The sequence below is a fragment of the Schistocerca gregaria genome, chromosome 8 (genome assembly GCF_023897955.1).
Source record: "Schistocerca gregaria isolate iqSchGreg1 chromosome 8, iqSchGreg1.2, whole genome shotgun sequence".
Lineage (NCBI taxonomy): Eukaryota > Metazoa > Arthropoda > Insecta > Orthoptera > Acrididae > Schistocerca > Schistocerca gregaria.
Genome location: NC_064927.1, coordinates 498,741,275 through 498,757,048, shown reverse-complemented (window position 1 = coordinate 498,757,048; position 15,774 = coordinate 498,741,275). Strand labels below are relative to the sequence as shown.

General features: G+C 49.1%; 2 protein-coding genes across 5 annotated transcripts in view; one reads left to right on the top strand and one right to left on the bottom strand.

The window, feature by feature from the left end:
- LOC126285345 (myrosinase 1-like) overlaps nt 1-15,774 on the top strand; it is a 502,449-nt gene that overhangs the window by 204,992 nt on the left and 281,683 nt on the right. The gene's annotated exons all lie outside the window — the stretch shown is intronic.
- LOC126285266 (uncharacterized protein DKFZp434B061-like) lies at nt 1,820-7,475 on the bottom strand. Its single transcript, XM_049984557.1, has 2 exons — nt 7,408-7,475; nt 1,820-4,757 (listed from the first exon to the last, which is right to left on the bottom strand). Exons 1-2 carry the CDS (start codon nt 7,473-7,475, stop codon nt 1,820-1,822), a joined length of 3,006 nt encoding a protein of 1,001 aa, XP_049840514.1.

Sequence of the window (15,774 nt, the reverse complement as noted above, 5' to 3'; positions counted from 1 at the left end):
AACTGAAGACAACTGTGTATGTCGTGTAGTTCAGAAACATCCTACACCTCAGGGAGCGGACTGTTGATGCCTTTACCCGCATCCCGGTAGGTCTACATACGTTCGTTAAAGACCACGAAGAATGGGTGAAGCGGATTACAAAAATATTGCAATTTGCTGGATAACACGTCGGGCTGACTCTGTAGGCTTCATGTGGTGTCAGCAGTATTTGGCTTGTTCTAAACAAAATAAGACGCAAGTCGAGAATGAGTAGAGCTATGGTCAAATGAAAGACAGCATCGTTGACCTCGTGTTATTCTCTACTTCTGATGTATCACATGACACGTATACCATTTATTATCACCAGTTGCTTCTAAAATGATCGCCACCTTGCTAGTGCAGCCTCGTGGTCTAAACAAAACAGTTCTCTGCGCCAGTCACTCATTTATTTTCCCATTTCTCAAACCGATGAGCCACCCGTTACAATAACGGTGCAGGCGGAAGTTTTTCGGCACACACTGTTGAACATACGGCTCCGCCGCAGCAGGTGATGATACGTGTTCCCACGTTGGCCCAACGACGGCGTCCATTACGATTGCAGTGGCAACGAGATTATCGAGAGTGGACCATGGATCAATGGAAATGTGTCGCCTGGTCGGATGATTCAAAAGCCTTGTTATACGACACCCACGGGGTGTGCAGTTATGTCATCAATGAGGCAATCGGCCCGCATTCGTGTCATTGGGGGCAGCATTAAGCTATAGGGGGGACATTTACATGGGCTTCTATGGAAACCGTGGTAGTAATCGAAGGTATCATCTTGACAGGTGTGGACTGCGTGAACTTTACTGCACACCAGCAGCATCCCTTTCCACTTGGAGTCTCCCCCGACGGTGGTTGGCATCGTCCAGCACGATAACTGTTTGTGTGACGTGGCCTGGTTCGTGTTACAGTGATCTGAGAAACGTGACATACAACTCACGTTGATCTCTTTGCTGCCAGTTTCGTGCGATGTGAACCCGATGGAACGCATTTGGGACGCTATTGGATGCCAGGATCGCACACACATACCACTCGCCCTTAGTTTACGGGAATTGAGTGACGTGTGCGTGCACGTTTGATGCCACGCACTTTCGTAAACGTGGCTAGGGACTTATCGAATCTACACCACGTAGAATCGCTGCTGCGTCGGGCTAATACGATATTAAGCGAGTTTCCATGATATTTTGGACAGGCTGTGTCGCGTGGTCTACGGAGTCTCGTGACGGTTCGCGCGACTCCCCCGTCGGAGGTTCGAGTCCTGGCACGGGCACTGGCGTGTGCGTGTTGTCCTTAGCGGAGGTTAGTTCAAGTTAGATTAAGTAGTGTGTGAGCTTAGGGCCCGATGACCTCAGCTGTTTGGTCCCATAAACCTTACAACAAATTTCAAATTTTACAAGCTGTGTATGATCACCTTGGAGAACATAGTTCATGGTTGGCTATCGGACTGTAGGAAGAGAGACTTTCTTAAGCCGTGATAGCATAAAAAACTAAACAGAAGCCTAACTGTATTTGATGAGACGTATAATTACTGCAGTATTTATCGTAAATATTGGCAACGGTTCTTCCTATATAGAAGCTAATGTTCTTCAACTTAAATTATTCACCTTCCAGACAGTAGAAAACACGCTTAACTGTATCGAACTTATTCACTGTGATGAAATTGTTGCTACAGTTTATTCATTCTAAATGCGCACGATTCAGCGTTTCTGTTCCAAGGAAATATTTCTCTCAATGCACTATTGAACACTTTGTAATTCAACTAAGCGTGTTTGTGACTCACGTCTGATTCATCTCACGCTCACTCGATCGACTCCGCCGCACTGCTGCCTCGCGGGCTCGCCAGAGTCCTCGCAGGATGCACTGAGAGGGGTCCTCGCAGGATGCGCTGAGAGGGGTCCTCGCAGGATGCGCTGAGAGGGGTCCTCGCAGGATGCGCTGAGAGGGGTCCTCGCAGGATGCGCTGAGAGGGGTCCTCGCAGGATGCGCTGAGAGGGGTACTCGCAGGATGCGCTGAGAGGGGTTCCGCGCAGGATGCGCTGAGAGGGGTTCCGCGCAGGATGCGCTGAGAGGGGTTCCGCGCAGGATGCGCTGAGAGGGGTCCTCGCAGGATGCGCTGAGAGGGGTTCCGCGCAGGATGCGCTGAGAGGGGTTCCGCGCAGGATGCGCTGAGAGGGGTCCTCGCAGGATGCGCTGAGAGGGGTCCTCGCAGGATGCGCTGAGAGGGGTCCTCGCAGGATGCGCTGAGAGGGGTCCTCGCAGGATGCGCTGAGAGGGGTTCCGCGCAGGATGCGCTGAGAGGGGTTCCGCGCAGGATGCGCTGAGAGGGTTCCGCGCAGGATGCGCTGAGAGGGGTCCTCGCAGGATGCGCTGAGAGGGGTTCCGCGCAGGATGCGCTGAGAGGGGTCCTCGCAGGATGCGCTGAAAGGGGTTCCGCGCAGGATGCGCTGAGAGGGGTTCCGCGCAGGATGCGCTGAGAGGGGTCCTCGCAGGATGCGCTGAGAGAGGTTCCGCGCAGGATGCGCTGAGAGGGGTCCTCGCAGGATGCGCTGAGAGGGGTTCCGCGCAGGATGCGCTGAGAGGGGTTCCGCGCAGGATGCGCTGAGAGGGGTCCTCGCAGGATGCGCTGAGAGGGGTCCTCGCAGGATGCGCTGAGAGGGGTTCCGCGCAGGATGCGCTGAGAGGGGTCCTCGCAGGATGCGCTGAGAGGGGTTCCGCGCAGGATGCGCTGAGAGGGGTTCCGCGCAGGATGCGCTGAGAGGGGTCCTCGCAGGATGCGCTGAGAGGGGTCCTCGCAGGATGCGCTGAGAGGGGTCCTCGCAGGATGCGCTGAGAGGGGTCCTCGCAGGATGCGCTGAGAGGGTCCTCGCAGGATGCGCTGAGAGGGGTTCCGCGCAGGATGCGCTGAGAGGGGTTCCGCGCAGGATGCGCTGAGAGGGGTTCCGCGCAGGATGCGCTGAGAGGGGTCCTCGCAGGATGCGCTGAGAGGGGTCCTCGCAGGATGCGCTGAGAGGGGTTCCGCGCAGGATGCGCTGAGAGGGGTTCCGCGCAGGATGCGCTGAGAGGGGTTCCGCGCAGGATGCGCTGAGAGGGGTCCTCGCAGGATGCGCTGAGAGGGGTCCTCGCAGGATGCGCTGAGAGGGGTTCCGCGCAGGATGCGCTGAGAGGGGTCCTCGCAGGATGCGCTGAGAGGGGTCCTCGCAGGATGCGCTGAGAGAGGTTCCGCGCAGGATGCGCTGAGAGGGGTCCTCGCAGGATGCGCTGAGAGGGGTTCCGCGCAGGATGCGCTGAGAGGGGTTCCGCGCAGGATGCGCTGAGAGGGGTCCTCGCAGGATGCGCTGAGAGGGGTCCTCGCAGGATGCGCTGAGAGGGGTTCCGCGCAGGATGCGCTGAGAGGGGTTCCGCGCAGGATGCGCTGAGAGGGGTCCTCGCAGGATGCGCTGAGAGGGGTCCTCGCAGGATGCGCTGAGAGGGGTCCTCGCAGGATGCGCTGAGAGGGGTCCTCGCAGGATGCGCTGAGAGGGGTTCCGCGCAGGATGCGCTGAGAGGGGTTCCGCGCAGGATGCGCTGAGAGGGGTCCTCGCAGGATGCGCTGAGAGGGGTCCTCGCAGGATGCGCTGAGAGAGGTTCCGCGCAGGATGCGCTGAGAGGGGTCCTCGCAGGATGCGCTGAGAGGGGTCCTCGCAGGATGCGCTGAGAGGGGTCCTCGCAGGATGCGCTGAGAGGGGTTCCGCACAGGATGCGCTGAGATGGGTTCCGCGCAGGATGCGCTGAGAGGGGTCCTCGCAGGATGCGCTGAGAGGGGTCCTCGCAGGATGCGCTGAGAGGGGTTCCGCGCAGGATGCGCTGAGAGGGGTCCTCGCAGGATGCGCTGAGAGGGGTCCTCGCAGGATGCGCTGAGAGGGGTCCTCGCAGGATGCGCTGAGAGGGGTCCTCGCAGGATGCGCTGAGAGGGGTTCCGCGCAGGATGCGCTGAGAGGGGTTCCGCGCAGGATGCGCTGAGAGGGGTCCTCGCAGGATGCGCTGAGAGGGGTCCTCGCAGGATGCGCTGAGAGAGGTTCCGCGCAGGATGCGCTGAGAGGGGTACTCGCAGGATGCGCTGAGAGGGGTTCCGCGCAGGATGCGCTGAGAGGGGTTCCGCGCAGGATGCGCTGAGAGGGGTCCTCGCAGGATGCGCTGAGAGGGGTCCTCGCAGGATGCGCTGAGAGGGGTTCCGCGCAGGATGCGCTGAGAGGGGTCCTCGCAGGATGCGCTGAGAGGGGTCCTCGCAGGATGCGCTGAGAGGGGTCCTCGCAGGATGCGCTGAGAGGGGTTCCGCGCAGGATGCGCTGAGAGGGGTTCCGCGCAGGATGCGCTGAGAGGGGTTCCGCGCAGGATGCGCTGAGAGGGGTTCCGCGCAGGATGCGCTGAGAGGGGTTCCGCGCAGGATGCGCTGAGAGGGGTTCCGCGCAGGATGCGCTGAGAGGGGTTCCGCGCAGGATGCGCTGAGAGGGGTTCCGCGCAGGATGCGCTGAGAGGGGTTCCGCGCAGGATGCGCTGAGAGGGGTTCCGCGCAGGATGCGCTGAGAGGGGTTCCGCGCAGGATGCGCTGAGAGGGGTCCCCGCAGGATGCGCTGAGAGGGGTTCCGCGCAGGATGCGCTGAGAGGGGTCCTCGCAGGATGCCCTGTGAGGGGTCCTCGCAGGATGCGCTGAGAGGGGTCCCCGCAGGATGCGCTGAGAGGGGTCCTCGCAGGATGCCCTGTGAGAGGTCCTCGCAGGATGCGCTGAGAGGGGTCCTCGTCCGGAGCGCTGAGAGGGGTACTCGTCCGGAGCGCTTGCCGACTTCATTCGTTTGTTCAGAAGGGAAGAAGCGAAGACCGACAGTGTCTGCCGCCTTTCGGCCGGTCTGCCATGACAGAATACAGGAGCGCTCCGCGCAATCTTTCTCAAACGAGTTTACACAATCTAATCGGTTTGTTGTCGTCGTGGTCTTCAGTCTTGAGACTGGTTTGATGCAGCTCTCCATGCTACTCTATCACGTGCAAGCTTCTTCATCTCCCAGTACCTACTGCAACCTACATCCTTCTGAATCTGCTTAGTGCATTCATCTCTTGGTCTCCCTCTACGATTTTTACCCTCCACGCTGCCCTCCAGTGCTAAATTTGTGATCCCTTGATGCCTCAGAACATGTCCCACCAACCGATCCCTTCTTCTTGTCAAGTTGTGCCACAAAATCCTCTTCGCCCCAATTCTATTCAATACCCCCCCATTAGAGATTGGATCTACCCGTCTAATCTTCATCATTATTCTGAAGCACCACATTTCGAAAGCTTCTATTCTCTTCTTGTCCAAACTATTTATCGTCCATGATTCGCTTTCATACATGGCTACACTCCATACAAATACTTTCATAAATGACTTCCTGACACTTAAATCTATACTCGATGTTAACAAATTTCTCTTCTTCAGAAACGCTTTCCTGGCCATTGCCAGTCTACATTTTATATCCTCTCTACTTCGACCATCATCAGTTATTTTACTTCCTAAATAGCAAAACTCCTTTACTACTTTAAGTGTCTCATTTCCTAATCTAATTCCCTCAGCATCACCCGATTTAATTTGACTACATTCCATTATCCTCGTTTTGCTTTTGTTGATGTTCATCTTATATCCTCTTTTCAAGACACTGTCCATTCCGTTCAACTGCTCTTCCAAGTCCTTTGCCGTCTCTGGCAGAATTACAATGTCATCGGCGAACCTCAAAGTTTTTACTTCTTCTCCATGAATTTTAATACCTACTCCAAATTTTTCTTTTGTTTCCTTTACTGCTTGCCCAATATACAGACTGAATAACATCGGGGAGCGGCTACAACCCTGTTTCACTCCTTTCCCAACCACTTCTTCCCTTTCATGCCCCTCGACTCTAATAACTGCCATCTGGCTCCTGTACAAATTGTAAATAGCCGTTCGCTCCCTGTATTTTACCCCTGCCACCTTTAGAATTTGAAAGAGAGTATTCCAGTCAACATTTTCAAAAGCTTTCTCTAAGTCTACAAATGCTGGACACGTAGGTTTGCCTTTTCTTAATCTTTCTTCTAAGATAAGTCGTAAGGTCTGTATTGCCTCACGTGTTCCAACATTTCTACGGAATCCAAACTGATCCTCCCCGAGGTCCGCATCTACCAGTTTTTCCATTCGTCTGTAAAGAATTCGCTTTAGTATTTTTCAGCTGTTACTTATTAAACTGATAGATCGGTAATTTTCACATCTGTCAGCATCTGCTTTCTTTGGGATTAGAATTATTATATTCTTCTTGAAGTCTGGGAGTATTTCGCCTGTCTGACGCATCTTGCTTACCAGCTGGTAGAGTTTTGTCATGACTGGCTCTCCCAAGGCCATCAGTAGTTCTAATGGAATGTTGTCTACTCCGGGCGTCTTGTTTCGATCAGGTCTTTCAGTGCTCTGTCAAACTCTTCACGCAGTAACTTATCTCCCATTTCGTCTTCATCTACATCCTCTTCCATTTCCATAATATTGTCGTCAATTACGTCGCCGTTGTATAGACCCTCTATATACTCCTTCCACCTTTCTGCTTTCCCTTCTCTGTTTAGCACTGTGTTGCCATCTGAGCTCTTGATATTCATACACGTGGTTCTCTTCTCTCCAAAGCTCTCTTTAATTTTCCTGTAGGCAGTATCTATCTTACCCCCTAGTGAGATAGGATTCTACATCCTTACATTTGTCCTCTAGCCATCTCTGCTTAGCCATTTTGCACTTCCTGTCGATCTCATTTTTGAGACGTTTGTATTCCTTTTTGCGTGCTTCATTTACTGCATTTTTATATTTTCTCCTTTCATCAATTAAATTCAATATTTCTTCTCTTACCCAAGGATTTCTAGCAGCCCTCGTCTTTTTACCTACTTCATCCTCTGCTGCCTTCACTACTTCATCCCACAGAGCTACCCATTCTTCTTCTACTGTGTTTCTTTCCCCCATTCCTGTCAATTGTTCCCTAATGCTCTCCTTGAAACTCTGTACAACCTCTGGTTCTTTCAGCTTATCCAGATCCCATGTCCTTAAATTCTCACCTTTTTGCAGTTTCTTCAGTTTTAACCTACAGGTCATAACCAATAGATTGTGGTCAGAGTCCACATCTGCCCCTGGAAATGTCCTACAATTTAAAACCTAATTCCTAAATCTCTGTCTTAGAACTACGTAAACCTAACTAACCTAAGGACATCACACAACACCAAGTCATCACGAGGCAGAGAAAATTCGTGACGCCGCTGGAATTGAACCCGGAAACCCGGACCACGGGTTTGGCTGGCCTCAAGAGATACACCTCCGTTGTGGTTGTATCTACGGTACGGCTATCTGTATCGTTGAGGCACGCAAGCCTCCCCACCAACGGCAAGGTCCATGGTTCATGGGTAAATTTCAGTTTTGCTTTGCTTGTAGATTTATATGTCAGGTTCATGATGTCCCCATCATTTCGTTAATGGTCATAGTTGTTGCTACATTTACGTGGAATTAAGACACTGCACGAGATGAAAGAGTTTTCAGTTAAAAATAGGCGTCACTGTGATTTCGCATCTAGTATATACTGGGTGATCAAAAAGTCAGTATAAATTTGAAAAGTGAATAAATCACGGAATAATTTAGATAGAGAGGTTCAAATTGACACACATGCTTCGAATGACGTAGGGTTTTATTAGCACCAAAAAAATACAAAAGTTCAAAAATGTCCGACACATGGCGCTTCATCTGATCAGAATAGCAATAATTAGCATAACAAAGTAAGGCAAAGCAAAGATGATGATCTTTTGCAGTAAATGTTCAATATGTCCACCATCATTCCTCAACAACAGCTGTAGTCGAGGAATAATGTTGTGAACAGCACTGTAAAGCATGTCCGGAGCTGTGGTGAGGCATTGTCATCGGATGTTGTCTTTCAGCATCCCTAGAGATGTCGGTCGATCTGGATACACTTGCGATTTCAGGTAACCCCAAAGCCAATAATCGCACGGTCTGAGGTCTGGGGACCTGGGGGGCAAAGCATGACGGAAGTGGTGGCTGAGCACACGATCATCACCTAACGACGCACGCAAGAGTTCTTTCACGCATCTAGCAATATGGGGTGTTTTTTTTTGGTTCTAATAAAACCCCATGTCATTCCAACCATGTGTTTCAATTTTTACCTCTCTATCTACATTATTCCGTGGTTTATTAAATTTTCAAATTTATACTGACTTTTTCATCACCCCTTATTATATAATATATTGCCATGGACGAAATTTAGCATACTGAATATTTCTTTACGTTTGCGTGGAGGTCTATGTCTCTCTACAAACTCGAAAAAAGTGATCTAATGTACCACTCTCATTGGCGATCGCACCACCCCAGCCATAAGGCCAGACTGAAATATCTACGACTTTCATTATATTTGAGATACTGAAATGACATTATAGGAAATGACAGCACATAAAGAGGGGAGTATTTTGTCGTATGATTATTACGCAAAGGTTCACTGTCTACCATGTTATTTCACTAACCACAGACTTACCCGATGGAAGAATGGAATTTTTAATGGCCATTTTTTTGGTGAAGTGAGAAATGTTATGGGTTCTGTAACAGCACAGGTGAAGACATTACGCACTTATTTTGTACTGAGGATGTGCTTTTTTATAACCTACTGACCTTAGTTTTCATCTGTTCCTCATTTAATAAACTTAATAATCAAGTGTTTCAGAAATCTCTCGCAACTGTGTCTGTACAAAGAGTTAGTGGGGTGAGACACAGTAAGTGTCACTGTGTTTTGTCAAAAGAAGCAAATTTTAATGTGGCAACAAGAAGACTGTATAACATGGCAAAAAGAGCAATGTGCGGGTTTTTCTCAAAATTCGCTACTCGTGATGCTCCTGTGAAAGTTGCAAATCATTAACAAATTAGAGCGAAAATGAATTGCTGCGCCGGAATTCTTTTCGGATTCTAACTAAAGCAGAGGCGACAGTTGCTTTTGAATGGTCGCCATGGAAGTGTGCGCCTGGCCGGGCCCCACATCATATTTACAAAAAATGCACTTCCCCCTCCAGCGCTCGGCATTTCCCCTGCAGCCACTGCCCGCACCCCCCACCACTACAGTTCACCTCATGTGTGCCCTGCCGTATGCGCATCTACCAGCCACCGTATTCTGTGTAGACTGTAGTAGCCCACATTCTCGACGTCATTGCCCTGTCCATTGGAAAAGACAGGAGGACACTGAATGTTCTAGATACTACAACTTGCCAGCTCTAACCTTCCACTAGGTGGTTTTCTGGCAAACTTACCGATCACAGTATCCTTACACCACGGACTGACATGTTTGACATGACTGTTAAAACAACACGTCGCAGAGTCGCACCTATTAAGCAAATAATATGCTCCGCACATGACGCTCTAAAAGGAGGATTCACCAACTTAAAGGCGATGAGAATGCTGTAAGGTTTTTATTACAGTGCGTTTCTACACAGGCAAATGGACATTTGCAGACAATTGGCGAATTTTCACTACCGTTTGCTACCGTCTATGAACGAGTGTCTATACTAGAGGGAACGGAAGAGAACACGAAATACACTACTGGACATCAAAATTGCTACACCACGAAGATGACGTGCTGCAGAGGCGAAATTTAAGCGACAGGAAGAAGATGCTGTGATATGCAAATGATTAGCTTTTCAGTGAATTCACACTAGGATGGCGACGGTGGCGACACTTACAACGTGTTGACATGAGGAAAGTTTCCAACCGATTTCTCATACACAAACAGCAGTTGACCGGCGTTGCCTGGTGAAACGTTGTTGTGATGCCTCCCGTAAGGAGGAGAAATGCCTACCATCACGTTTACGACTTTGATAAAGGTCGGATTGTAGCCTGTTGCGATTGCGGTTTATCGTATCGCGACGTTACTGCTCGCGTTGGTCGAGATCCAATGACTGTTGGCAGAATATGGAATCGGTGGGTTCAGGAGGGTAATACGGAACGCCGTGCTGGATCCCAACAGCCTGGTGTCACTAGCAGACGAGATGACAGGCATCTTATCCGCATAGCTGTAACGGATCGTGCAGCCAAGTCTCGATCCCTGAGTCAACAGATGGGGACGTTTACAAGACAACAACCATCTGCACGAGCAGTTAGACGACGTTTGCAGCAGCACGGACTATCAGCTCGGAGACCGTAGCTGCGGTTACCCTTGACGCTGCATTACAGACAGGAGCGCCTTCGATGGTGTACTCAAGGACGAACCTGGGTGCACGAATGGCAAAACGTTATTTTTTCGGATGAATCCAGATTGTGTTTACAGCACCGTGATGGTCGCATCCGTGTTTGGCGACATCGCGGTGAACGCACATTGGAAGTGTGTATTCGTCATCGCCATACTGGCGTATCACTCGGCGTGATGGTATGGGGTGCCATTGGTTACACTTCTCGGTCACCTCTTGTTCGCATTGACGGCACTTTGAACAGTGGACGTTACATTTCAGATGTGTTACGACCCGTGGCTCTACCCTTCATTCGATCCCTGCGAAACCCTACATTTCAGCGGGATAATGCACGACCGCATGTTGCAGGCCCTGAGGGGCCTTTCTGGATACAGAAAATGTTCGACTGCTGCCCTGGCCAGCACATTCTCCAGATCTCTCACCAATTGAAAACGTCTGGTCAATGGTGGCCGAGCAACTGGCTCGTCACAATACGCCAGTCTCTACTCTTGATGAACTGTGGTATCGTGTTGAAGCTGCATGGGCAGCTGTACCTGCGCACGCCATCCAAGCTCTGTTTGACTGAATGCCCAGACGTATCAAGTCCGTTATTACGGCCACAGTTGGTTGTTCTGGGTATTGATTTCTCAGGATCTATGCACCCAAATTGCATGGAAATGCAATGACATGTCCGTTCTAGTATAATATATTTGTCCAATGAATACCCGTTTATCATCTGCATTCCTTCTCGGTGTAGCAATTGTAATGGCCAGTAGTGTAAAAAGAATAGTCCATTAAACGTGTGCTATTGTTTTTATGCTTAAGAACTGGCATGCAGACTAAAAAGTAGTGTATGAGGGTACTTGAAAGAGTAAGTTACACGTGTAGTTGCACGCTAAGGCCATTACACACCGAGAGTGTCGCATCGTAAGAAGAGAGTGCATGCTCCAGGTGTCCTGCAGACACGGGTCTGCTGTGGTACGGATGACAGACGCATCACAGCCTCCTTGTGAAATGGCGCGGCAACAGGAAACGTAGTCTGAAGTTGAAGTACACGGGACAATACGATTCTTCGTGGTTAAACGCCAAAGCTGCTGACTGAATCACCGTGGAACTCGCGCTGTGCACGTACTATGTAGATGCAATGTCGCGTGCAGGCGCAGTGACCGGGGCCGCGAAGCGCAAAGGACGGCCAGCGACATCGGCCGCGGACGACGTCTCCAGCCGATATGTAGTCTGTTCGTAATCAGAGCCCCATACAATCCCCCCCCCCCCCCCCCCACCTCTCTCTCTAACTCTCTTCTCTCTGCCTTTTTCGAAACTGACAGCTCATAGGCCACTCGTGCGATCTTTCTAATTTCGATGCATCTGATAAAATTAGTTATTTGCTGTGCTCGTGCATAAAACATCACGTCAGCATACAAGACTGATAAGCAACTTACTCCTTCCGATCGGAGCGTCTGTAGGTCAAGAAAATAATTTTACGAACTGTTTGAGTTACATTTCGTTAACACACAACTTTCCTCAAATGGTTCAAATGGCTCTGACTACTGTGGAATTTAACATCTGAGGTCATCAGTCCCTTAGAACTTAGAACTTCTTAAACCTAACTAACCTAAGGACATCACACACATCCATGCCCGAAGCAGGATTCGAACGTGCGACCGTAGCGGTCGCCACAGCGGCTCTCACAACGTTCTTCCCACTTTACAATAAGTTTACTAAATTTCGAAGTGTATTTAATGGCCCTAAACAGATATAACATATTTACGGTCGAGATGTCAGTTTCGTGCACACAGCAGGCAGTTCAGACGACGAACGTTATCAGACAACTTACTGACGGCAATACAGTTGCAACTAATATTAATTAATAACGACTTAATGAATGTGTCCATATTAATTCATTAATTACTTAATAAAAAGACATTACCAGAGATGAGGTATATCTTTCAATTAAAAGCGAATCGCACACATCGGCAGTTTATTTTCACAATTTTCAAACCTATTTCAATCAAACAACAATACTCTGCGCAAAAGAATTAAAGCGTCACTTTTTTGTTACCCCGTCATTTTCTCCCGTTGCAACGCAAATATCTGAAGGCTGCTTCAGAGATGCCTGCAAGCTCCCTCTGTAACGGTGCGGAACCGTGTCGGCTTGCGACCTCAACCCCCCTGGCTTGGTGACGCTTCAGACAGCGATGTGTCGACACATTCCACGGGAAGGTCACAGCTCAAAAGTGCGCGTGACGTCACGTTGGCCCCAAATTTCTCCACGGTGCTGTCCAACACTCCTGTGGCTATGTCGCACGATAGGGAGGACGTCACAGCCCCTCTCACTGACATCTCACCCCCTCTTTTGACACATCTGCGATGGCGGTCAGAAAGGCCACACCCAGCGTTGAAATCACGTGGTTTTCTTGTGGGTGGTCGAGGAAAACAGGGCAGACACACAGCCGTCCGGTATCTACCCGAAAAGGCCTCAGGACACGGCATATGGGGCGTCAATGAAGGCATCGCTACCTCGGGGCGTTCATTTACACAAATTTCGCGGTCGAAAACGATAACTTGCAGCGCAGTGTGCAACAGACTGACGCTGTTGAGAACCTGCGATCCTGCTGGCATATGCTACATCATTTCTCCCAATATATGTGGGTGACAACAGAATGTTTTCGCAGTCAGAGGAGACAAGTGGTGATTGAAATCTCATGAGAAGATCCCGTCGCAACGAAAAATGCCTTTGTTCTAATGATTGCCACTCCAATTCACGTCTGTGACGCTATCTTCCCTATTTCGCGATAATACAAAACGAGCTGCCCTTCTTTGTACTGGGCGATTCAGTCCTTTTCTTAGTGCATCCTGGGACTTCATATCCACTAAACATGAACTGACCCCTTAGGAGGACTGGGCGAACCAATTTTTTTGCTCTGGTATACAGGGAGCAACCTCTAGGAACCTTTCAAAGCCATTCGTCCAAATCCAAACATGGTGCGAAGCAGCACAAGGTATCTAGTTTCTTTTCCAGGCCTGATCACGTGGAATGCGAAACTGATAGCTGCGTGAATAAAACGACAAAGGGTCTTCTAAGACCCGTCTTGTTTGGCAACAAACTCGGTGCCACCGGTACACCTGTGTTGAGCACTTTAAAAATGTGCCTGTTCAGAGTGAGAGAGCCCCTGACGGATTCCCAGATGCCTGCAGGCAGGAAACCCCTACTCGTGCTATGCCAGGCACTGTAGTGTGTACCTGCTTGCGTGCGGAATCTGAGGCGTGCCGAAATTGTGATGGCATGTAAAACAGAAATGGAATTTTCCAAGAGACGTCTTTTATTATTATACACTATTAATTTCAATTTGAAACTAATTGTTGTTGTGGTCTTCAGTCGTGAGACTGGTTTGATGCAGCTCTCCACGCTACGCCATCCTGTGCAAGCATCTTCACCTCTCAGTACCTACACCAGCCTACATCCTTCTGAATGTGCTTAGTGTATTCATCTCTTGGTCTCCCTCTACGATTTTTACCCTCCACGCTGCCATCCAGTACTAAACTGGTGATCCCTTGATGCCTCAGAACATGTCCTACAAACCGATCCCTTCTTCTTGTAAAGTTGTGCCACAAACTCCTCTTCTCCCCAATTCTATTCAATACCTCCTCATTAGTTACGTGATCTACCCATCTAATCTTCATCATTCTTCTGTAGCATCACATTTCGAAAGCTTTTATTCTCTTCTTGTCCAAACTATTTATCGTCCATGTTTCACTTCCATACATGGCTACACTCCATACAAATACTTTCAGGAACGACTTCCTGACACTTAAATCAATACTCGATGTCAACAAATTTCTCTTCTTCAGAAACGCTTTCCTTGCCATTGCCAGACTACATTTTAAATCCTCTCTACTTCTACTATCATCAGTTATTTTGCTCCCCAAAGAGGAAAACTCCTTTACTACTTTAAGTGTCTCATTTCCTAATCTAATTCCCTCAGTATCACCCGACTTAATTCGACTACATTCAATTATCCTCGTTTTGCTTTTGTTGATGTTCATCTTATACCTTGCTTTCAAGACACTGTCCATTCCGTTCAACTGCTCTTCCAAGACCTTTGCTGTCTTTGACAGAATTACAATGTCATCGGCGAACCTCAAAGTTTTTATTTCTTCTCCATGGATTTTAATACCTACTCCGAACTTTTCCTTCGATTCCTTTACTGCTTGCTCGATATACAGATTGAATAGCATCGGGGAGAGGCTACAACCCTGTCTCACTCCCTTCCCAACCACTGCCTCCCTTTCATGTTCCTCGAGTCTAGTAACTGCCACCTGGTTTCTGTACAAATTGTAAATAGCCTTTCGCTTCCTTTTTTTTTACTCCTGCCACCTTCAGCATTATCAGCAAACAAAGTAAGACTACACTGAATGACTTTTGCCTCATATTTATGTATACTGTGATATCTGTAAACAGATCTGCTTTAGACACAAGTGGGAGTTGCTGCTGAGCTTTTGTGAGATGCGTACGTACTTCTCACTAATGGATTTCCATAATACTTTTGGGTGGCAAAATATTAGGAATCTTAGCTTGTGATAAAAGATGAAGTTTCAAAAATGGTTCAAAGAGCTCTAACATGGGACTTAACATCTGAGGTCATTAGTCCCCTAGACTTCGAACTACTTAAACCTAACTAACGTAAGGACAGCACACACATCCATGCACGAGGCAGGATTCAAACCTGCGACCTTAGCAGGCGCGCGGTTCCGGACTGAAGCGCCTAGAGCCGCTCGGCCACAGCGGCCGGCTTATGAAGTTTTAATTAGGAAATAAATGCACTGGGAACAGGCAATACGTTTTTTACATTCGTGACGGCAGGTCCAGTATTTCTACAAAGCCCTGGAAAACTCTATGGACCAAAAGATAAATATTTCTATTAATGTGAAAATGTCCGTAGCCACACATGTGGCATTTGACATGTGTACTTCGTTAAACTATAAGGGACGTTCAAACGAAAATGAGACAGAAGGAAAAATATAAGTAAACTGTTTATTATTTCAGGAACGATCGCCACACCAGTTAATACATTTATCCCACTGTGAGACAAGACGGTCAGTGCGTTAATGGGAAAATGATTGCGGTTGTCTGCAGAACCATAGTTGTATCCTCGCGTGCAGCTGGGCATCCGAGGCAAATAGATGGCCACTAACCTGTTTCTTCAGGGCTCCAAAAATATGGAAATCGCGTGGGTCCACCCAAATGTTGCCAAGGTTGTTTCCAGTACGCTGCGGAAGTTTCGCTGGGAAGCCCTGACACGTAGTCCATAAATTCCAGTTCCTCCCCACGCTATTTCCCTATTTTTGATGTCTTGAAGAAAGACATTTGTGACCTTCGATTTCCTTCGGACTACGAGGTGCACGCCTGTTCACAATCATAGTTCCGTAGGACCCCACAAGCATTTTTCCATTAAGGCGGCGTTGACCTTCTTGTGTCACAGCGAGGTAAACGAGCTAACAGCTGTGGCGATCACTTCTGAAATAATAGTTTTCTTC